The sequence below is a fragment of the Lepisosteus platostomus genome, chromosome 13 (assembly GCF_059453375.1).
Source record: "Lepisosteus platostomus isolate fLepPlt1 chromosome 13, fLepPlt1.hap1, whole genome shotgun sequence".
Taxonomy (NCBI): domain Eukaryota; kingdom Metazoa; phylum Chordata; class Actinopteri; order Semionotiformes; family Lepisosteidae; genus Lepisosteus; species Lepisosteus platostomus.
Window position 1 is genome coordinate 2,748,031 of NC_142623.1, and position 22,535 is coordinate 2,770,565.

The following is a 22,535-nucleotide window of genomic DNA, read 5'->3' on the forward strand; positions in this document are numbered from 1 at the left end:
CTGCCGTTAGGACTGGTTCAGCTCAGGGAAATATTACTGAGCAGAAACTGACTGGCTCATGGACTGTGCCATAGAGGTTATGAATGCAGCGAGAGGCTGGAATCATAAAACACAACACCAGGGTTTACAAGATATGAGAATTGTGGCATAAATAGAAACATCATCTCTTAATCTTGAAAGTCTTTTTAATAGGCCCAAATTGTATCCAGTAAAACCAGATTGATGTGAGACAGTTATGTAAAGGTGTCTTATTAAACCAGACGATATCACACTATGAAAGCTTCTCCTGCAGCCTGTTCTGTAAAATGGCAAAAAGCTGTTTTTTAGAGTGTTGAAATCTATATTTGATCACAGGTGTTAACTTATCGCAATGACAAAACAGCGCTCTAGGAATAATCTATAACATCCAGGAATGAAGCTAGTCTGAATGCCTACCTTTATCTCCCCACCAGTCAGTCAGTATTTCAGCCTGTCTGCCATCTGGAGTCCTGTCTCAAAAGGAACTCCCTTTACTCATGAGCCAGAAGTGTGCTATGCTTTGCATTACACTCTACCAAAATCGATTACTTTAAACATTGTGCATGTCTCAGGGCTTTGTCATTCTTAAATCAAAAAGCACATCAGCACGCCTCTAGTTCAGTGCTGTTTTATATAAAAATGTGACCATGACCTGTTCTGACTGGAGCTGTTTCGTGTTGTTTTTTTCCTGACGTATTGACATGCTTTTCAAAAGAAGCCTTACAAGTGCCAGAACTAACGTCTGGATCTGTATTTGTTTAACAGCTTTGGCCTTCTAAAGTCAGGACACTAAACGTCTGTCTGTTTGAGAGAGAACCTTGAGCGGCCAGATTCAAGGAGAGCCGGTTATCTGGACAGGAACAGTGAGGAACCAGGCAGCTCAGATGGCTTGAATGTACTGTAGGGCTGAGGACATCAGGTGCCAGGATTCAGACTATTTTACCATAGTAAGTTCAGCACATTTTAAAAGGATGCAGGAAACCCAGTGCAGTGGAGTCAGGGGGAGCAGTTCTCTAGGGCTGTGGCTGACCCTGTACGGGACACACAGGTAGACCGGGCTCTGTAGGTCTCTCTCCCATCATGGGGGCTGAGGTTTAAAAGCCCAACGAATGGCCCAGCAGCCATGTCACCCTGGAGTTCACAGCTGGCAGCTGTACCTGGAGGGGAGACCTCCTGGGAAAAACTAAGGTTGCTGCTGGAAGAGGTGTTAGTGGGGCCAGCAGGAGGCGCTCACCCTGCGGTCCGTGTGGGTCCTAATGCCCCAGTATAGTGATGGGGACACTATACTGGGCATATATAGTGCTATAGTAAACAGGCGCCGTCCTTCAGATGAATAGTAAAACCGAGGTCCTGACTCTCTGTGAGGTCCTGACTCTCTGTGAGTCTCATTAAAAATCCCAGGGTGTTTCTCGAAAAGATTAGGGTTCTAACCCCGGCGTCCTGGCCAAATTTTCCCATGGCCTTTACACATCATGGCCTCCTAATAATCCCCATCTCTGAACTTGCTTTATTACTCTGTCCTCCTCCCCACTGAGAGCTGGTATGTGGGGAGTGGACTGGCGCACTATGGCTGCTGTCGCATCATCCAGGTGGGGCTGCACACTGGTGGTGGTGGAGGGGATCCCCATTACCTGTAAAGCGCTTTGAGTGGAGTGTCCGGAAAAGCGCTGTAGAAGTGTAAGGAATTGTTATTATGAATGCTTCGATCCATTATAATGCGGTGCCAAAAACTGTGGAGGCAGTTCTGTTTTTTTCCATTCCACACCAAACCAAAATAATATCAGCCAGTATAACCAGAAACAGCTCCAGCACGATCAGCCACACATAGAACGGGGCCTCTCCCAATCTATCTGTTTTTCTGGCCACTTCCATGCCGGTCTCTTTTTTTGGTGCATTCTACCTTCCTGAATTGGTATCAGTCTCGTACCGTTTCGTGTTCTCGCGTTCAGGCACAAGGGTTAAATCCCCCACACAGAGGCAGGAGAAGCATGGGAAGTGAGTGAGGGTACGAGTAATTCGAAGACGTGCTGTCTGTCAGCATGCAGTTTTGTCTGTCTCTCTGTCTCCACCATCTTGCAGCTCTGTAGCTGCAGTGCATTTTTATGCACAAGTGGCAGTCTGTTGCCTAGCATTGTGGAGAGCGAGCAGGTAGATAAGGGCCTACAGATCTAAGTGGTGCTGACCTATTTTATTTTACTACCGAACAGACAGACGGGCTGAGATGCAGGGGCAGCTGTGCTCACTCAGGAGCTGCTAGCTTGCTGTCATTGGGGTACAGGGCAATGCTGATGCAGAATTGCAGCAGCCCTAGTTCAGAACTAAAAAATTGGCTGGTCTAAATTGGCAACTCAGAAAAAAAGTTAGTCGATTGCGAGAACTCCCAGCCTTCTGTATTGCGGCACTTGGGTACATCTAGCTCTCTATTTTCTTGATGAATTAGCAATCACTTTGCGTAATGATGGAACTGCTGTCATAGGATGGATTTGAAGCCACATTTGGCTGCCCCCATATTTGGGAGGTATTAGAATATCACAATCTTATTTTCTTTAATTTCCGTTTGATTGGCTTCAATTAGCAGTGACTGAGTAAGCAAGATTTCCCAATTTAGTGAAAATCCTTACCACCATGTAGTCTAATCTCATAAGATCTCAGAAGCTAAACAGGGCCTGGTCAGTACTGAGTTAGGAGATTTTGGGATTACTATAAACTACCTTTCTGTACATGGTGTTCGTGGCACTTTTTCCTCTGGTCCAGAGATTCCATCCCAATGAATGGTGCTGTAGGAGGGCCCGTATTTCAGATGAGGCATTAAACTGAGGTTCTGTCTACTTGAATAAGGGTGTTTTGATCTATTTTGTGGTGGAGCCACCAGAGCCCAATGGCTTCCCATTGGACACTGCACTTTGGTGTTGGGTGTAATGGCTGCTCTGCCACATGCAAAGGGCTTTGGGATCATTTTTGATGAAAAGTGCTCTGCAATCAGGGTGGTGGAAATCTGGATGAACCTCACACAGCCAGGTTTCAAAGCTTCTTTTAGAAAACTGCTGCAAACAAGCTACCAGAGATTAGCTGAATGGCCTTATCCTGTTTGTAACCTTTTTTTATATTTTTAAATCCCAGTAAACAATATTTGTCTGGATGTCTCCTTTAACTGCTGGGGAGAATAAATCAGCAGCCATTGAGAATCCACTTTAGCTTAAATCAGACGGATATGCAGGTTAAATGGGCTCTAGGGTGAGTGATCAGTGGCTGATATGTTAAGTAAAAAGCATGTCAGGCTTTGTTTCATAATTAGTAGAGTTTTAGCAGTTTTACATATCAAACAGACCCACTCTGTGATAAGTTTAAAGGAATGTGACACGACTAAAATTAAATATCGAAAAGCCCTAATCATAAGGTTGGCAGGCAGGCTTTGTTTTAGTAATTTCCGCCCTGGAATTTGTCCAGAATCATGCATTTCTTTCCCTTCTCCAATTTCTTGGCTGGAAACAAACAAACCTCTTTGCAGTTTTTGTCATTAGCAGCACACGTCTTGCGTTACAGAAACTCATGATGTTCTGCATAAAGGTAACAGCTGTAGCACCGAGCAGAGACATGGCAGAGATTCACTCAGGCCTCCAGTAATCAGGCTAACAAATGAATGGACATCAGGCACAACTGAGAAGCGAAGAGACCCTGCTGGTTTAGGAACTGCTGGAGTGTAACTTGTCAGGCTCGAAGGAGCCGAAGTGGGCATTGCATGACGGCTTCCGTGGTCTACAAATCATTCTTCATTGCAATTGCTGGCGTAGCTTTGAGATGTTACCACCACTAGAGGGAGCCTCTTTCACTTACCCCTCCCCTGCCAAGCCTTCGATCAGTCAACTACTCAGACTTTCTGATGTGAGTAGTTCGGCCCACCAGGGAAGCTAATGGATTTAGCTAATGCTTCAGATCGTGTTGATCTGTGAAGGTCCTTCAGAACTAAACTCGTCACCCCAGAGATCGCTCTGCCTAACAACTAGAGAGGTCCTAAAGGCCAAAACCACCCCATTCCTTTCGGATGCAACAGGTTCCACCTATGATGTCTGTGGACCTGGCTGGACATCATTCATCTCCAGTGTTTTCAAACACTGGGCTATTTAAATAAGATCGGCAACGCTCCGACGGCCTCCCTCCGGCACATCCGTCCCCACGTGTTGTTCTGGATGATCATCAGGTACATGATGCTTGTCAGGTGTTCAACCTCCACCCACACTGCGCTCCGGCTCTAGGCCTCTGTGCAGTTCGACTCCTGGTGTGTCCAAGGTGAAGGCAACAAAGGACACCAGGGCTGGCGTCCACAGTAGATCACGTGATGACGTCCGACTATATATAGTGTAGATTCCCTTCTCTTCAGTTCCAAGCCAGGGGCCAGTTGAAAAGAACCTCAGGAAACCTGCAGGAAATCCTTCCGTGAGGCACATGGTCACGTCCACCCCTGACACAAACAGCAGCCCGTGATGAGCTTTGTCATCTTTTACCCTTTCTTTTCGTGGTTTCTTTCATCTAACTGCATGGTTTTCTTGACCATGGTGAATTTAAAAAGGAAATAATACAGAGTTCACCTGTGCAAGGCTGGGTTCCTTGTGAGCTCTAGCGCTTTAGGAGGTGTGAGGAGGTGATGAGGTGAGACACAGACCTGCTCGACTGCGTCCTAGACGGGTCCTGTTGAATCTCATGCCACAAAGGCACTTGCTCACCTTTAGCTTGTATGTAACAATAGTAGAGACTCCGAAGCTGGTACACAGGAAGTAGAGGTTTAGCTTGATTAATGGTTAAAGGTTGCTTCTCTTCAGCCGTTCCAACGCCAATGCCTCTGATTGGAAAGGGAGATGAGTCGCCTCTCTTCTGTTTCTGTGCCTAAACCATTGGGCTGGTTTTTGTTGCGGCCCAGAGAGGCTGCGAGCATGTGTGTTCGTGTAATAAGAATGTAATTCTGCCGTAACAAAACGAACGACCGACTGTATGATTGAAACAGGCCGTCAGACCTCCAGTGGTTGAGACAGTGGTTGTTTTGGGGAGTATATTGCAACAAATCGCTTACTGCATGAATGTGTGGTCCAGGAGGAGAAAAGGCCGTGAGGGGTCATGAAAACTAGTGTCTGCTTCAGGAACACCCACACGGATTAGTCCGTGCCTTCCATTTTCAAACCCATCCCACCCATGGGTTTAAACCACACATTTCTGCTACGCAATCGTTTGTAACGCTGACTATCTCAGGAGCTTGCTTGCCAGGGCCAGTGGCTTGAGCTCTTAGCTCTTGCCGGCACCATGTCATCGCTTGTTTAACCAGCAGGTTCTGGAGTGGAGGCACAGTGCGTCCACGACGCTGGCCTTGACACTGCCACGCCACACGCACATCAGAGCCGGGCTCCCTGTCCGGCATGCCACGCCGCCTCCCGGGAACACTCCCGATAGACGGGCGCTCGCCGGGATGGCAGTCTGTGTCGAAGGGCAAATTACAGGAAAAAATCAGAGCTGCTCTCTCTCTGAAAAAAATCTTGTTCGCTGACCAGAATTAATCTGAGTAAAGTGCCACAGACAGACAACAAAGACCCCCCCCAATTCCACTTTGTTCTCTGCTGGATGAGCGGTGTTATTCGCTCTCTTCTTCTGGCCTTTTCTGCACAGAGAAATTGATTTTTTCAGGATAGCTCCATGACACACCAGCCTGCTTTAGAAGTACACCCTTTCAGAAAGAGGGGGGATGTATTATATTGATAGTACATCACGAAACAACGTAAACAAAATGACCTGGTCTATAAGCCTTTGTCTGTCCTCCCATTTCCTGTCCCACAGACATCTTGCAGCTTGTGTGTTATCTTCCATGACCTTTGTTCTTCAGAAGTAATGTTATCCAGGTGTGGGCCATATATGTTCATGAATGACCACACGTGCATGGTATCATTCTTCTGTACGTGTCACTCAGAGGAATTGTTTGAATGCATGTGTGCCTTTATGTTGAGTAATGGGGTGTGAGTTACAAAATTTCTTACTGCGTTGCTATAAAAGGCTCTGCCCAAATTGGGCTAAGCTGTCCTAGAATGAAACTTGTTGTTTGTTTTACGCTCTTTTTGTGTTTTCCTTAACAAATATCCTCCCATTTTCATGTGTGTTATAAATACCCTTAGGATGAAAGAGGTGGACTGATATCTCACTAATGCTGCCCTGCAGTACAGCTCAGACTGGCTGTGGTAGATTTAAATGAGGATGTTCAGACACAGTGGTTTCCTAAAATCGTCGTCTATTTTTGGGGGGGTTTATTTAACGCAACACTATCCAGTATGTCCCTAATTTAAAAGCTGATGTTTCGAGAAGCTTCTTTCATTGTGGAGGACACCATAGTCCAGAGGTGACCGGCACTCTCTTCAAGGTCCACAGGACATTAGCTCTAACTTTACTCACAAGGTCCAGTTTCACTTTTCCCTCAGGGAACTGTACCGGATGACTTTGTTCCGTGTATTCACAGTTCCTTCCTTTTACTTTAAATCCATGGTTTGTTGCATCGTGTTGTACTGTATTCCTCATTATTTTACCATGAATTCTCAGCATTTGTGTTAAACACTACCCTGCTCTAGTCATGGTGCTGGAGATCTGAAGAACTGTAGCCCTCAGGGACTCCTCCTCAAGGCAGGCTCTGTGTTTCTGTGGCTTCTCAGGCCACAGTGCTACTGTGAGACCCACTCAGCCGACTCTACGCTTGGACCCAGGCAGCGAGCAGGGAAGCACAAGTGTCATCCGGGGTGGAAGACACAAGTGCACGTCTGAACGAGCCCACCAGCTTGGAAACCATGGACCGTGATGAGGACCCACTCTTCCTGGAAAGGGTCTGGGCAGATCTTCTGCAGGTCTTGAGGATCCCATGAGGCTTGGTCAGTGGAGTGGGAGGCGAGCAACACATAGCATTTCAGAATACAAAGAAACCTTTGCCTCTGTGCTGCATAATCAAAGCAGAAGGAACAGAAGAGCTATAGGAGCTTGGGTGTGTGGGCCTGTCTCCCAGCGAACGCCTGGACCGAAAAATTATGCTTTTTGGCTTAGACAGAGGGAGCTTTCTGGGGAAAGAAGGACCAATTGAAACCACCTGCTCTTCATCGAGTGTGACGGCTGAGCTCCACATATTTCCAAACTACAGAAAAGGAGAGATCTCATCCGATAATGAGATGGGCAGCAGAGCTTTTAGGATAAAAATAGCAGACTTGTCGTGTTTCAAAAAAGGCAAACCCGAACCCACTGCACTAAGAAATTTACATTAAAATGACGCACTGTAACGTCATTACCAAGTATCACAATAGAAACAGATTGGGGGAGGAATGAGTCAAGGGAGCGATTTCGCAGAACCTCAGTTTGGAATAAAAGTGTCGGGAGCAGAGGTTTTGTCAGGCAGGATTTCTGCTGTGATGAGATCTCAGCTTCTTCTGCAATTTAAAAAATCAAAGCTGAGCCCTTTTGTCCCAGCTGAATCCACAGCTGGCTTTCACTCACTTTATCAGCCCTGCAAATGCTACTTCTTAACCGGGCTTTGGCCTCATCAGTCTTTAAATGCCGTCTTGCCTGCCTGCATTTGCAATTAAAAGGATTATCAAATCTTATCACAGGCCTGGCACTGGCAACGTCTGTGTGTGCGAGAGGCAGGTGGAGAATATCTGAGCCAATTACCACATCTCAAATTGCGCCTTTGTTCTGGTTGACCGAGATTTGGAATGCGAAGGATCAGAAACCCGCCAGCTGAGTAAAAACAGAGCTGGAATTGTTTACACTGGTATACTGTGGTAAAATCATTGTAAAATGTAGGAAAAAAACATAAAGTCAAGGTAAAAGCACAGAGTGTTGTGATAACTGGAAAAATTCCATGGATAATCACCATGAGAAAATGTCCTGAGGATTGTTGTGTATCTAACAAGAATTTCATGAGAATATGAAAGTGTTTCAGAAGAATACAACAGTTCCTCTGTTCTGATCAGTGAAATCAGCAAAACTGAAAATGAATCCCTTTTTTTAGGCAGCAAAACCTCCCTGGTTCGTAAAAAAAAACAAGTTCCTCGGGTTTTCGAAAAACAAATACAAAAATGTATGTTGCTTAACAACCTCGGATCATTCTGACTGTGCGATCATTACCACCCGGCTGGGAGGATGTCAGTAAAAACCAGACTGCAGTGCAGGTTGTTCTGCGACCTGCACATCTGGATCACTCCAGTTTCTCTGTGCGTCTGCTGGCTTGGATGTACCAGGGACGGGGTTTATTGAAAGGGGTCGGATGCGCTGTTCATCAATTCCACGTGTGGCACTAATTCCAGCTTTGGTGGGAGAAGATTCATGGCCTTATCGGGTACCAGGGGGGCTTGTGTTGAAACAGCTTGTGGCCTGGTTTTGAAATATCTGCTGAAACCAATCCCTGGCTCCCCGGAATCTAGACGGTAGGGCTGCATTTTGAAGGGATGTCGGTGCCCATCCCCTGTCCCTGTCCGTTAGCAAGGTAGCCAGAACTGCAGCGCACTTCCCGGTAGAATCTGAGTCTTCCCACACTCTCCCCGTGGATCCCTGGACATGGCCGGAGGACTAGACAACATGGTGGCGGGGATCTGGGAGTGGGTGAAACGTGCTTTGGATAACCGGGAGTGAAAACGGAGAGGCAGGAGGCAGGTCTGGAGAGGGGCAGCTGAAGGAAGGAGTATCTCAGGTCAGCAAGCATGACAAGACATTCATGAGCGACATAGGCCCTGTACTGGCACCCCCCAGCGTAATTAGTTACTTTACTGGAAAATCTGAACCATTACTTGACAAAGCTAGACTGCATTTTTTACAATGACACTCAAGTGTAATTTTAACAAACAATATTCACCGGCCTCAATAAATTGGTGAGCAAGCTCAATGCATGTGTGCATCTGTGAACTCTGAAGGCATCCTGGGTCTAAAAAACACAAAAGAACATTTTGGTGCCTCTTTACAGATCAGGACAGAGGAAAACAGGAAACCTCTCTTTGCAGTATTTCCTGGATCAGAGCTCATGTTCAGATCCATGGACTGGCCTGACCTCCCCTTGTGAAAGACATATGGAATGCAGCAGTGGCAGCTCTGGAACTGCTGTTGCAAAAGGTCTTTGTTCCAATATATACTTTATGTAAAGGTATCTATGAAATCAAAGCCTTTAGAAACACAATGCAAAAACACCCGTTTGCACTAGCTTATAGATCATGCTTTAATACGCTCTACAAATCTTAAAGCTTGAAGAATGGCTTCTGTTCCTGTCTGGTTGGTGCAGTGACTTAGGGGCTCACCCAGGAATATGCATTCTCCTTCAAGCAAGGACACTGACAGCAGTGCAGGCAAAGAAAGGTAACGTTTGAATTTTCTCTCTCTATTTTTAGTCTCATGTTTCTCCCTGTCTTTTTCTCCCTGCTGGCTACAGGTTGTGCAGAGCTGATGCAGTGACTGACTCAGCACAGACAGCCCCGGTTGATGCAGTGAAGCGATCGTTCAGAATATCACGAGCAAGGTAGCTAAACCCCTGCAGCCTCCCCTTCCCTCTATAGGAAATTCAGACGTGGAAGAAACTGAAAACATCAGAGTCATGGTTCTGTTAGGATCAAGGGCTAGAGAAAGAGTTGAGAGCAATCAGAGCCAAGACACAAACAAACTTGCCAACGCGGTATGGCTCAGTGTGCCTGTAGCATTCCAGTGATGCATCCTGACCCATAATCAAGTTTTAATTTCCCCTGCGGGGTCATGACAACGTGTGCTGAGTTTTTAAGAGCACAAGTATTGTGCAAAACTAATTTCGGGGAGGGAACAGGCCTTAGTGTAAAAAAATGTCCTCTGTCCTCCTTCTTCACTTCCTTCTTTCTTGCTGCCGGTGGTTTTCGGTGTGTCTCAGCGAGGCACGGGACCTCTTTTCGCTGCGGGGTCCAGAAAGTGGAGGTTAATTTGGAGCTGTCCCTTTTTCGGACAGCTAATTCTCCAACGGGTAGCCAGTGTAGCCTCCCACGCCGCACACCAGAAACGTGTCTGACTTACCAGAAGTGGAACACAGCGGAGCCACAATTTCAAATGCACATGCATGCTCGTTATTTGTCCTTTAAGGAAAAGAGAGAACTGCTGCTTGTAGTTTTGAGGAACTTGAAGGTGACGTATTTTGATGTGAAATAAATGATTCAGAACTGAACACAGGAAGCCACATCTAAAATCGGGTGCACACGGTCCACTAGGCAACCACCCACACCCCTCCTTTCATTTACAGCACAGAAAAAAGAGCTTGTGCTAGCAGCTAGCCCTTTTAAAAATAGTTGCCAGAAAAAGAGAAGTGCGAAGGATTGTTGCGAGTGGGGCTTTGGTCTGCACTGAGAGCTCAGCACCCAGCCAGCTCTCACTGAGACCTTCAGTGCCTCTTGCGCCTGGTACTCGCTCCCCAGACACTGCCAGCGGCACCTTCGGACACTCGCTGGGATTCACCGGGAAAGGGGAATCGCGGAGGGGGGGAGAGGACAGAAGGACAAGGAAGGAGAAGGGCCAGAGAGGAGAGTAAGTGACGCAAACCGAGACAAAGGAAGAGCGTTTGGAGGAGTGCTCTTGCTCTCAGGCTCAAACGGTAAAAGAGAAAAAGGTTTTAAGTGTCTCTCTGAATTGATTTTGGTGGGAGTTCACCACTCTGGTGCTTCTGGTGGTTTTAATTGTGTTGGTGGTGCTGAGAACAGCAGAGCTTCTCCCAGGAGCTGCCCCGCCGCTGTGGGCTGAGGGCTGGGACGTTGGTGTGACCGGGGAGAGCTCAGGGCTTCCCCTCTCACCTCGCCGTGCGCTGACCTGGCTCCGCAGCTCTGGGGGGGTTCGGCGCTTAGCGTGGGAACTCCCCCCTCCACCCCTCCCCTCTCACAGAGTGAATCATCTCCATCGGCTCAGAACGGCTGAGGCCTTCGGAGGCGCTCGACAGATGGGGCATTAATGAAGAAAGCGTGCTTGCATTTCAAACGCTGGAACTCAAACAGTCGTTTAGAGCTCTCCGAAGGGGCACCAGGCCTGCGCTGTTTCGAGCAGCAAAAGCTCTCCTTTCGGTTGCCCAGAGCCAAACCGACTTATGGTCAACACTGGCTCAGCAGATAACGGTGATTTGGCTGAGTTATCACACGTGAAACCAGGCCAAGTGCAGTTGCCCCAGTTTTGGAGTTTTGACGCAGAAAACAGTGAGGCATGTATTCTGTTTGCTGGACCTGAGGGTCACTGCTAGGACTGCGTTTGGTGCCTTTGGGCTAATTGTGCATGAATTTGAATGTGACAGATTTGAAATCTCACAGTTAAAGAGAGCCAAAGTGCCTTTTCCTGACTAACGCGGCCCAATCTCACGGTCTTACGTACCCAGAAGGAAATGGAAGGCACTTTCTAGTTTCTCTCCCTCCCACTTGAAATGGCCTTCCTCGGCCTCACGTCCTGTGTGCGCAGTGAAAGTGAAAGGGCTACCCTTCACACTTTCTGCCAGAGGGTTTTCTTCAGGCGTGGGGGGATTTTGTTGGTTGTGGGGCTGGGTGGCTGTTAAGTGGGTTCTTCTCTGTGTTTAACTGGGCTGAGTCATGCGTCGACCTCGTCGCGCGCCTATATTCTTCAGGCTGTCCTTCTGCACTGCATGCAACAGCTGCACATGGAGTTATAATACAGCTTCAAGCGCTGCAGTGCTGTATATGGATTTACATATTAGCCATCAGTACCTCAAACAAGTTACATCTAATTTTTAACAAATTTTAGAAAGAACTGCTGTTTTCTAGTGTTATTAAGCATGCACTCATTGGAGTGAGCGATCCTAGTATTTACGATATATTAGAGTGAACACATATTGCAGAGTCTCAAGACTGACTGCATGTCTGAGTTCTTCTGTGTCTTACTGGGTTGTCATCCATTGCCCCGGACTTCAGTGGGCCCAGGGGCAGAGCTGTATGAATGTGTTTAAAGCATTCTATTAGCTCTGAGTAAGTCAGTGAATTACTCCTACATGTGAAATGACTGGAGCTAAGCCTGTCTTTGCAGGCTGTTATTGACAAAAACATAAATTTGTCAGCAACATTTTATTTGAGAACCCCACTCTTTGTATTGCAGTGATCTTTTATTTTGGAGTTTGTATAATATACCTTATGCTTAGTAGATAGATTATGCTCAAAGAATGGTTTCCTATCCCACAGCCCCAAAAAAGATCTCATTTCCCAACACCACCCAAGATGTGTTAACTATGTACAGTTGCACATACAAGTCATCGGCACCCTTTACCCTAACTTGGCTAATTTGGGATGACTACCACTGGCTTTGACGGATAAGTGTTCCATAAACATAAAATAAGTTTTATTGGTAAATAATATTTTACTCTGTTAATGTAAGAACATGACATAGCTCTCAATCTGAATTTCCTGTAGAGCCAGAGGAGCCACTTTCATTACAGAAGGACAGGGGACAGACTCACGGTACCCCTGTCACACTAGAGCACAAACATCCCTTATTCATTTCTGCAAAGGCGTTCTGCCTGCACGCTCTCTTCAGATGTGAGCTCTGCTCTCCCTGGCACGGCGTTCACTTCTGGAATGACTTGTACCGAATTGCCCTGCTCCACAAAAGAGCCGGAGAGAGCCCGCAGCCTCCTGTAACCTAACTAAGGCTGCTTGTCACAAGCTCTCTATTAGACATAAGGCAGCTATTCACAGCTCAATTCAAAGCACTCCCCTTTCTTTCCCCTGCTTTTAGAGTCCCTGTTATCGAGACCCTCCACTGCTGAGCCCACACATCACCAGGATTCAAAAGGCCCTCTCTTTCCTGAGACTGGCTGCTGTTTGACAAGGCCGCAGAGATCAGACCCTTGCATTGCCTCTCTGTGCTGCATTCTGATGTCCTGCTGAACCGCAGAGGCGCTCAGCGTTCCCCCCAGCGGCAGGCTCATGTCCCCCTGCCCCTCTCTCTGCCTCCCGCCATGCGTTGCTCATTTCCAGCCTCCTCATTCCTTTCCCCTCCCCGGTCAGGGTCTCTGCTCCAGGGCCGTTTCTTGTGTCAGCAGCCCCAGCACCAGCAGGTGAACGCCGCGCTGCTGTCACCTCTGTCTTTAAGGTCTCTGATAAGAACAACACACTTCCCTCGTGCCAGTGTCGTGCGCTGTACCCCGGTAAATACACAGGACACTGACATCATGGTGGAATCCATTAGAAGAGCAGCAGGGAACAGAGAAAAACAGAGTAAAGAACCAAGACAAATCATGAGAAAACAAACATGGAGTGTAAATTTGTGAGAAAAAGCACAAACTGTGAATGTACTGTTTAAATTTAACACAGTGAGCATTTATATGAGTGGTGCGGCTTAAGCTGAATAATGATCATCCACCCTGACGAATGTTGAAGGGAGGGATTCTTAGGGCACTGCTTGAGGAGAGCAACTGGCTTCTCTTGTCCTGTGATCTACCAAACTGTCTTTTCGGTTTTGCCATTTTAGAGGAGCAGCAGTCCTCCCAAAGTCATTCATTTTAGAGCTTGCAAATATCCTGACTCCATGAAGTTTGAAAACCAAAACGTTGTTGGCTGTGGCTCGGTTAAAGCTCTCTTTTAAAAGATATTTCCAGGTATTATAAAGTAGCACTCAGAGCTGACTGTGCCAGCGTGGCCAACACTGGCAGCTCCCACGCAGCAGGGGAGAGGCCAGGTCTGCTGTGGGGCCATGTGCTCTGGTGGTGTACTGTATGTGTCTGTTGTTTCTCCTGCCCAGGTGTGCTGGTCATGGGGAACCTCATTAAGGTCCTTGGCAAGGATTTAGAGAACTGTCCACATTTTTTCCTGGACTTCGAAAGTAAGTCTGTGTGTGAGGGGGGTGGGGCAGAGGACTGTGCAGTGTGAGGGTGGGAGGGGGGTGTTGGTGTTGTGGTGCGGTTCTTCAGACGCTCTCCTGTCCTTCTCGAACCCATCCCATCCCTCTCCACCCTGGACCTCTACAGAATCTCTAGCAGAGCAGACTCTACTCTCCACACAAATCAAGGGCACATTTGCTCAGTCTCAGGTGTGTATATATCCATTCAAGAACATGATTTGAGACAAATTCAGAATTTTAAAGTTCTTCCTAGCCCCAGCTGTGGCCCATGTAGATCTGTGCCTGTAAAATGGTTCTGCCCACTACACAGGCCTTGATCAAAGCCACACGGATTTTGTTATGACCCGGCGTTCGTCCCAGTTCTCCGCACACCTTGGTTGGTCCACTCTGACTTCGTGTCCAGCCTCGCCCCCTCATTACCCAGCCCTCGTCTCCTGCAGGCGAGGAGCACCCGCTGGGGCGTCTGTCCTCACCTGGGGGGGCTGTGTGAGAATACCACGCCAACGCCCGACCCCGCTCCCCCCGACCCTGGCTCTGTGGTGGCTTTGCCTGGGAGGGCACCGGGACGGAGAGGCTCGTGGGACGCCGAGAGAGGGGAGAGGGAGAGCGTCTGTGTGTCTGTGTCGCTCCGTCCGCATCATCCAGGGCGCGCCCCGGCCCCCCGGCCCGCTGCCACAGCCACCCCTGCCATCCGCCCCGCCCACACGCCCATTCCATCACCCACACGCTTCTCCTTCTTCTGTTCCAGGGCGCTCATGGGGAATCTCCTGAAAGTGCTGGCTTGCACCGAACTTGAGCATGGCCAAATATTTTTCCTTGACTTTGAACGTGAGACCATTGGCTTCTTATTTTTTCTTTTTTTTTCTTTTGGTTCGTTTTGATCCAGCATTTCAGAAGCATTTAGTCTCCACTTTGCACCAGATTTTCACCCTGAACTTGAACGTTTTTTTGCCTCCATTATCGGAATATTTATCATGTCCAGAGGAATCATATTTTCTTTTCAAATTTAAAAATGATCTAAGTATTGCACTATTTATTGCTTCTTAAGAAAGATGTGGAGGTCACTCGACATCACTTGTATGTGTACATTATAAACACGTTTGAGTATCTTTATCCTTAGAATTGCATTATTGTATAATTTATCTAATTGTATAGTAATAGAATATAACACTGATGTAATTATAGATGTACATTACTGGGCACATGTCTTATAAGACATGTATATACTACTTTTTTATTGATTTTTTTTCTTCTATATACAGAAACCCAATTCTGTGCTGTCTTTCAGCCATTTGTAAGCTAACAGCCACAGTTTTTCTAATAGCTGGCTCTGAGTAAATTGTTGATTCTCTCAGCATATGGATACAGTAAGTCCAGCCTGTGTAGGAGCTGTCTAAGAATTACGAACAACAGTGTTGGTAAATTTTACTGCCACAGTCTGAATCCCACTGAAGAGTGGTGAGTGGACGACGACGGTGCCTTCGATGGTTCATTTCTGGCATGCAAAGCATCATTACTGAATCATCTCAAAATGAAAATCTGATGCAAACTCACAGCTGGGATAAATGCGCTGGATGACACAGCTCAACACCCTTGTAGATAAGTGTCAGCCTTCCCGCCTGGAGCGATCAACACAGTTTTCCATTCCTACAGCCATGGGCTCCATAGGGCCCGAGACCATATCTGCTCTCAATATGGCATTTTTATATTCAAGCAAACTCTGTGGCACGAAATCCTGACACTTATTTCCAGGTGTGAAGTTTTTTTTTTCCTCATTCATTTTTGAATGACATGCCTGTTTTTTGCTGTGCAATTGCTGTTTTTCATGCTGCGAAGGGGTTTGTTAAAATTCTAACCATCATGGCGCTAGAGCTATATTTTTAATTCTTTGCAGACTGCTCATAGTTTCTGCTCTTTTGCTTGTCATGCTTTTTTTTTTTTCTGTGTTTGTGCTAGAGAAGCTTTTGAATTCTGGAGCCACTGGTTTGAAATAACATTGCTGCTACTATCTCTGAGTAATTATTCTGATTTTCCTTGTCTTAAACCACACTACTGTGTTTCTGTCACTCTCGCCTAATCTGCTAACCTTTCTCCTTTCGGAACCCTTCACAGTGGTTTTCAGTTCTTCACTATTGGGCGATGCTTCCCCTGGTTTGCTGACTGCTCTTGTGTCATCACCATGCTGTGCAGTACAGCTGTCTCCTCCCACACAGCCTCTCACGCTCAGGTTAACACACTGTTTAGACTCCAGATGAGGTCCCCAGTGTGCCAGCCAGGCCCAGAAGGCACCAAACTTCCCAGCTGAGGACTCCAAGAGCCCTCCTCCCACCCGGGATAGGCTGGCGGAGACCTGAGTGACACCAAGATAAAACAGGCTGTCCCGTTGCCCACAGGGGTGTGAAGACCCGACTGCATTAGTAAATAGAACTTCAGTGTTTTACTTATTTACTCACACGTCTTCCCAGTAAACCACATGCACAGATGACAAATGCTAAAAATATGGCCTAACAATTTTAAAGTAATAAGCGCAGTTAATTCGCCCACATTTTTATTTTCCTGGTGGACTGGCCTGCGCCCCAGTACTAAGACTGAGATTGCTGAGCACTGCCAGTTCATCTCGGGGAGCCTGGGACCAGCAGAGACGGGCTGATCTGCAGCAGGATCTGCAGGGTCCGTGGGAGATCAGTAGTTCTGTGGGAAAGTCCACGTAGTGGAGATCACGGCAATCGAAATCACAACCCCCCCCAGAAACAGTCTAAGGGGAATGCAAGTTGGCAGAATAACCAAATCCAATCAAGTAAGAGCCTTCAGAGAGAGCTGGAGTGAGGAGAGACAGGAAAGGCAAATAGACAGAGAAATAACTCTCTTCCCAGGACTCCCAAAAGGTAGCTCCCAAAGTAGTTAAAAACATCAGACACTGCTTTGCTGAATATAATCCAGGTCAGAAGATGGGAAAGAGGACTGAACATCTTTTATGCAAAACATTTTCCTGTCTTTCAGTCGTTTTTTTTTTCCAGTAGAGTCAGTTGAAAACAGGCAGCAACCTGTTAAAAAAACAGGAAGACAAGCCGGTTTAGCCCGTTTCACTCCTCGGGGTTATCCATTCCCGGTTTCGGAGAATCTACCTCGTCAACCCTTCCTGGTTATCGCAGGAGTCCAGGGGCCTGGCTAGTGTTTCAGGAACTGCCAAGGCACAAGGAAAGCACTGTTATGGCTGGGCTGCATTAATTCATTAATTGTTGACTAATTGACTGTGCACAGCACACAGTCTAGAGAGATCTCTGCTTGCTCAGCTGGCTAAACAACAGCCCGTCAGGAGCGAAGACTTAATGATTTATTAATTTGCATTAATAGGCCCAGAGTAATCAGGACTAATGCTGGAACATTGCTCTACAATCATGCACCCCCTAACTGATACATCACACAAAGGGAAACTCCAATCAAAGTTAAAAATCATCAATAAATTACTTTATACAACACTCTCAATGAACATCAGTTCAGTCACACTGGGAGCCTATTACGCAGATGAGTAGTTTTCTATTACTTCTACCACTAAATCTTCTGCCTTTCCTGTATCTGGTGAGTCCACAAGTACAGAGGTCTATGAGTCCACATCTCATTCATGTCATGCGAGACTCACAGACAGAACTGAGTGTCAGAAATGCAGGATCACGCTCTCCAGTTGTCCAAGCACAGTGTTAAGGTGTGGGAGTTAAGTGTGACTTTTCTCACATTCGTCTCCTTCTGACACGTTTGGGCACGACTGATTGTGTTAATAGAAGGAGGCTCAAGGCACCCAGGCCAACAGCTGTGTGTTCTTGTCTGACTAGACTGGGAGAGTCTAAAGACACAATCTACAATACATATCCCATACAGCACACACCCCCCAGTCTTGCAGGCTGGTGTGTCTTTCCAGTAGAGGACATGCTCCATTTTGAAGAAGCAGAGAAATTCCCCCTGCATCTCTGGACCAATCTTGCTTCATATGTGCAACTCCACTGCAGTGAATCTGTATGAGAAAAGCTGATCTGAGCTCAACCGACAACATATTCCCCGCTGCAGTCGCCTGTATAATAATGGCAGAGTTTCAGACGCCCACGATACTCTCTGCCTTCCCAGTACTTCCCAGTACTCTGCCTTTCGGTCAGCACCCAGCTGCAGGGGTCGTCCCATCCTTACAAAAATCCAAAAAGGCCTTCAGCTCACTCCCACTGCTGGGATTGTTCAGGTACCACCTCCCACTCACCTGCCCTCATCCCCACTCCCGTCCTTGCAGACGCCCAGCCCACCGAGGCGGAGACCGCCGTGTGGAACCAGGTGAGCGCGGTGCTGGAGGAGGCTCATGGGATACTGGCAGAGCTGCAGTCGTACAACGGAGCGGGACAGGAGATAAGAGAGGTGAGAGCTCCCCTGCCACCGCTGAGCTGTTCCTTTCTGAACTGTTAAACAGCAGACTGTTAACACTGAATAAGGGGACCAGTAATCACTGGGAGAGATTAGATCTGCATTGAGCATCTGCTGAGATAGAAGTATCCCTGTAACAGATAAAAACCCCACAAGACCTCAAGGATATCTTTTGGAAGCTTTTTCTAACAGTGTCTTAGACATTGCGCTGCTCTAAAGGATGTGCTTTGAAATGTCATCTAAATGGCAGTTTGATGGTGTGCTGAAACGTTTATCAAAGTTGTAGTTTTGGTCCTTGGCTGCTCCAAAAAAAAAAAAAAGATTCATTTTAGGACCAAGTCTTCTTAGCTGGCATTTGAAAATATTTTTAAAAAGCTGTGTTAGTTGGGCACAACGCACTGTGGGTTAATGGGATAACCTGGAGCTGGAGTCTTCTTTGAAATGGCATTGTGAAGCTCATTGTGTTTCTTGTTCAAGTGCTGAGTCGTGTTGAATTTAGACAGGTTCAGCCTCGTCTCTTTGTGACCAGTATCTTACTGATACCAGTATTGTCATGCTGCATCAATGACACTCATTCGCTGCACTGCTCATTCACAGGCCATACAAAATCCCAATGACCTCCAGCTCCAGGAGAAGGCTTGGAATGCAGTCTGCCCCCTTGTGGCGAAGCTGAAGCGCTTCTACGAGTTCTCTCTCCGGCTGGGTATGTCCTCTGTAAGGAGCTGCTGGGCCCGGCCTCTCTGCTCATCAGCCCTCGCTGCACCGTTCCCATGGCGACAGCTGAGCTGCTGTTCTCAGATGTGGCACATGGCTGCTCCCCCCTCCGGGGCCCAGTGGAGTTCGGAATAATGATGATACCTGCTCGTGTCCTTCTGTCACACCTATACCTGCCATGCTGTGCTACCCAGGGAGAACCGATTACTTCCTAATGGGCATGCTGAATGCTGGCGATAAAATAGGCACCCATCGTAGAGGAAGAAAAACACCAGAAGCCTACTTTCTGAATATTTTTTTAGCCAGCTTGGTGCCCTGATTGTCACAAGGAATCAGGTTGCTGGCGCTACACTTCCATGTGAAAAGATCAGCCACATACTTTTCTACAAAACAGCTGGAGAGGGGATTCCCACCTGGCCCAATGAAGAATATCACAGCGAACTCTCTCATAGCAGTCCTCCATATGCCCAGTCCTCCCGATATGAAAGAAAAAATGAGAAGATGCAATCATGGAAATCAAAATAGAAGATTTAGAAATGTATGGTAGGATACCTTAAGATTTTAGGAAAGATTTGTTCTTCATCTTGCTCCTTTTTTTTTGCGTTTCAAAATACAGGATCCATACTGAATTTTTTTTAAAGTTAGAATGCTATTTTAAGGAGACCTTAAATACGGGACTGTGCCAAGAAAAAAGGGACTGTGAAAGTATAAACATGTGCATGACATGCATTTGTTAGTGCAAGAATAATGACACTCCTTCGTTATTAGTCTTCTAATTACTAGCCTATAATTATCCAGACAGAATGCCGTATAATTCGTGGTTCTTTATTCCGGGATTGATGAAACAGCGTTCCCATATGAAGTAACTGATAACAGACACAACATTGTTGAGGATAACCCTTAGTGTAAGAACCCTTGGAGAAAAAAGGTTGAAAATGATTAGAAAGCAAGTTTTACTAAACAAAATTGTGCAAGGTTTTATTTACACAAACTACACAAATTAATGACCCAAGAGCTGTGAGGGAACAGCACTAGCGACCTTGCCACCCCAAAATTTATTTAATTTTTGATTTTTCTTTTCTTTTGGTGTCTTATTTTACACTGGGAGCCACCTCAATGCACTTTACAAGAGTCAGATTAGAGCAAACCACAGTTCAACCATTGTGCCTTATTGAAACCCACACTTACAAGCTGGGTGGGGTGCTCTTTTTTCAGAGAATGCCCTGCGCAGCCTGTTGGAGGCGCTGACGAGCCCACCTTACGCGCCCATGCAGCACCTGGAGCGAGAGCAGGCCCTGGCCAAGCAGTTCGCCGAGATCCTTCACTTCACACTCAGCTTCGATGAGCTCAAGGTACCGCAGCAGCACCCGCAAAACAGGGCTTGTGAGCAGAACTATGATCACCCCCAAACACAGGACTCTCGAGCAACACAGATCACCCCCAAACACAGGATTCATGAGCAACACAGATCACCCCCAAACACAGGATTCATGAGCAACACAGATCACCCCCAAACACAGGACTCATGAGCAACACAGATCACCCCCAAACACAGGATTCATGAGCAACACAGATCACCCCCAAACACAGGACTCATGAGCAACACAGATCACCCCCAAACACAGGATTCATGAGCAACACAGATCACCCCCAAACACAGGATTCATGAGCAACACAGATCACCCCTAAAACACAGGACTCATGAGCAACACAGATCACCCCCAAACACAGGACTAATGAGCAACACAGATCACCCCCAAACACAGGACTCATGAGCAACACAGATCACCCCCAAACACAGGACTCATGAGCAACACAGATCACCCCCAAACACAGGACTCATGAGCAACACAGATCACCCCTAAAACACAGGACTCATGAGCAACACAGATCACCCCTAAAACACAGGACTCACAAACAACACAGATCACCCCCAAACACAGGACTCATGAGCAACACAGATCACCCCTAAAACACAGGACTCACAAACAACACAGATCACCCCCAAACACAGGACTCATGAGCAACACAGATCACCCCCAAACACAGGACTCATGAGCAACACAGATCACCCCCAAACACAGGACTCATGAGCAACACAGATCACCCCTAAAACACAGGACTCATGAGCAACACAGATCACCCCTAAAACACAGGACTCACAAACAACACAGATCACCCCTAATACACAGGACTCTTGAGCAACACAGATCACCCCTAAAACACAGGACTCATGAGCAACACAGATCACCCCTAAAACACAGGACTCACGAGCAACACAGATCACCCCTAATACACAGGACTCTTGAGCAACACAGATCACCCCTAAAACACAGGACTCATGAGCAACACAGATCACCCCTAAAACACAGGACTCACGAGCAACACAGATCACCCCTAAAACACAGGACTCACGAGCAACACAGATCACCCCTAAAACACAGGACTCATGAGCAACACAGATCACCCCTAAAACACAGGACTCTCAAGCAACACAGATCACCCCTAATACACAGGACTCTCAAGCAACACAGATCACCCCTAAAACACAGGACTCACAAACAACACAGATCACTCCTAAAACACAGGACTCACAAACAACACAGATCACCCCTAATACACAGGACTCTCGAGCAACACAGATCACCGCCAAACACTCGTCTTGAGTAAGTGAATACTTGAGACTGTTCTTAATGGGCTCTGGTCTTTCTGTTAACTCATTCAGAGGTGTCCACGCCCTCAAAACAAAACATTGACTCTAACCCTTTTTAATTTGTCCTTCAGATGACAAACCCAGCCATTCAGAATGATTTCAGCTACTACAGGAGGACCATCAGCAGAAACCGACTAAACAACCAGCAGGTAAATTGGACTACTGGAGTGGAAGATGATGAACTCTGACCTGGCAGTGGTTCTTCTGCTTCCTGCATTACTGCTAAGGTGCCTTGTCGGCTGACTGACCGGGCCCCCGTTCTTTCTCCTCTCTTCCTCCAGCTGGACGCGGAGAATGAGGTCAACAATGAGATGGCCAATCGGATGTCGCTGTTTTACGCGGAGGCCACGCCCATGCTGAAGACGCTTAGCAACGCAACCACCAAGTTCGTGTCTGAGGTGCGACCCCACACGTCCCGCTGCCTGCTGTTCCGAAGAAAAAAAAACCTCCGCTCCATGACTGTTCGCGTGCTGCTCTGTGAGAGAGATACAGTGTCCCTGTTTGTATCTCAGCGATGCGAGCTAGTTTTAAAATCACTTTTCCCTGTCAGTGATAAAACTTGTGTAATCACCTAATTCGATCAACTGATGGCACAGGTTGGGGTCTCTGCCACCTCTTGCCAGGAGTGTTGAAAGCGGCTGTCTTGCAACTGCATGACCCTCCTCCTGAGGGTTCGGTTCCGGTGTTACTAGGAGGCTGACCTGGTAGCCTTTGGGTGTCGTTGCAGAACAAAACCCTGCCCATCGAGGACACGACGGACTGTTTGAGTACCATGGCGTGTGTGTGCCGAGTCATGCTGGAGACTCCGTGAGTTACCTTTGTCTCGATGCACTTTTACTCACTTCTT

General features: G+C 47.1%; 1 protein-coding gene across 6 annotated transcripts in view; it reads left to right on the forward strand.

Moving 5' to 3' along the window:
• Window positions 1-22,535, forward strand: part of fam49al (family with sequence similarity 49 member A, like) — a 32,741-nt gene that overhangs the window by 5,129 nt on the left and 5,077 nt on the right. Inside the window, exons 2-9 of one of the 6 annotated variants that reach the window (XM_088602543.1) lie at window positions 9,449-9,535; window positions 13,759-13,839; window positions 18,134-18,255; window positions 18,859-18,964; window positions 20,191-20,327; window positions 21,760-21,837; window positions 21,970-22,086; window positions 22,416-22,495. In XM_088602543.1, coding sequence (XP_088458669.1) covers window positions 13,770-13,839; window positions 18,134-18,255; window positions 18,859-18,964; window positions 20,191-20,327; window positions 21,760-21,837; window positions 21,970-22,086; window positions 22,416-22,495 — 710 coding nt within the window. In that variant the 5' untranslated portion in view covers window positions 9,449-9,535; window positions 13,759-13,769. Of the gene's footprint in view, window positions 1-9,448; window positions 9,536-10,223; window positions 10,558-10,605; window positions 10,625-13,758; window positions 13,840-14,605; window positions 14,686-18,133; window positions 18,256-18,858; window positions 18,965-20,190; window positions 20,328-21,759; window positions 21,838-21,969; window positions 22,087-22,415; window positions 22,496-22,535 lie in introns of those variants that run through there. The other 5 variants (XM_088602541.1, XM_088602544.1, XM_088602539.1 and 2 more) reach the window with 5 other exon arrangements.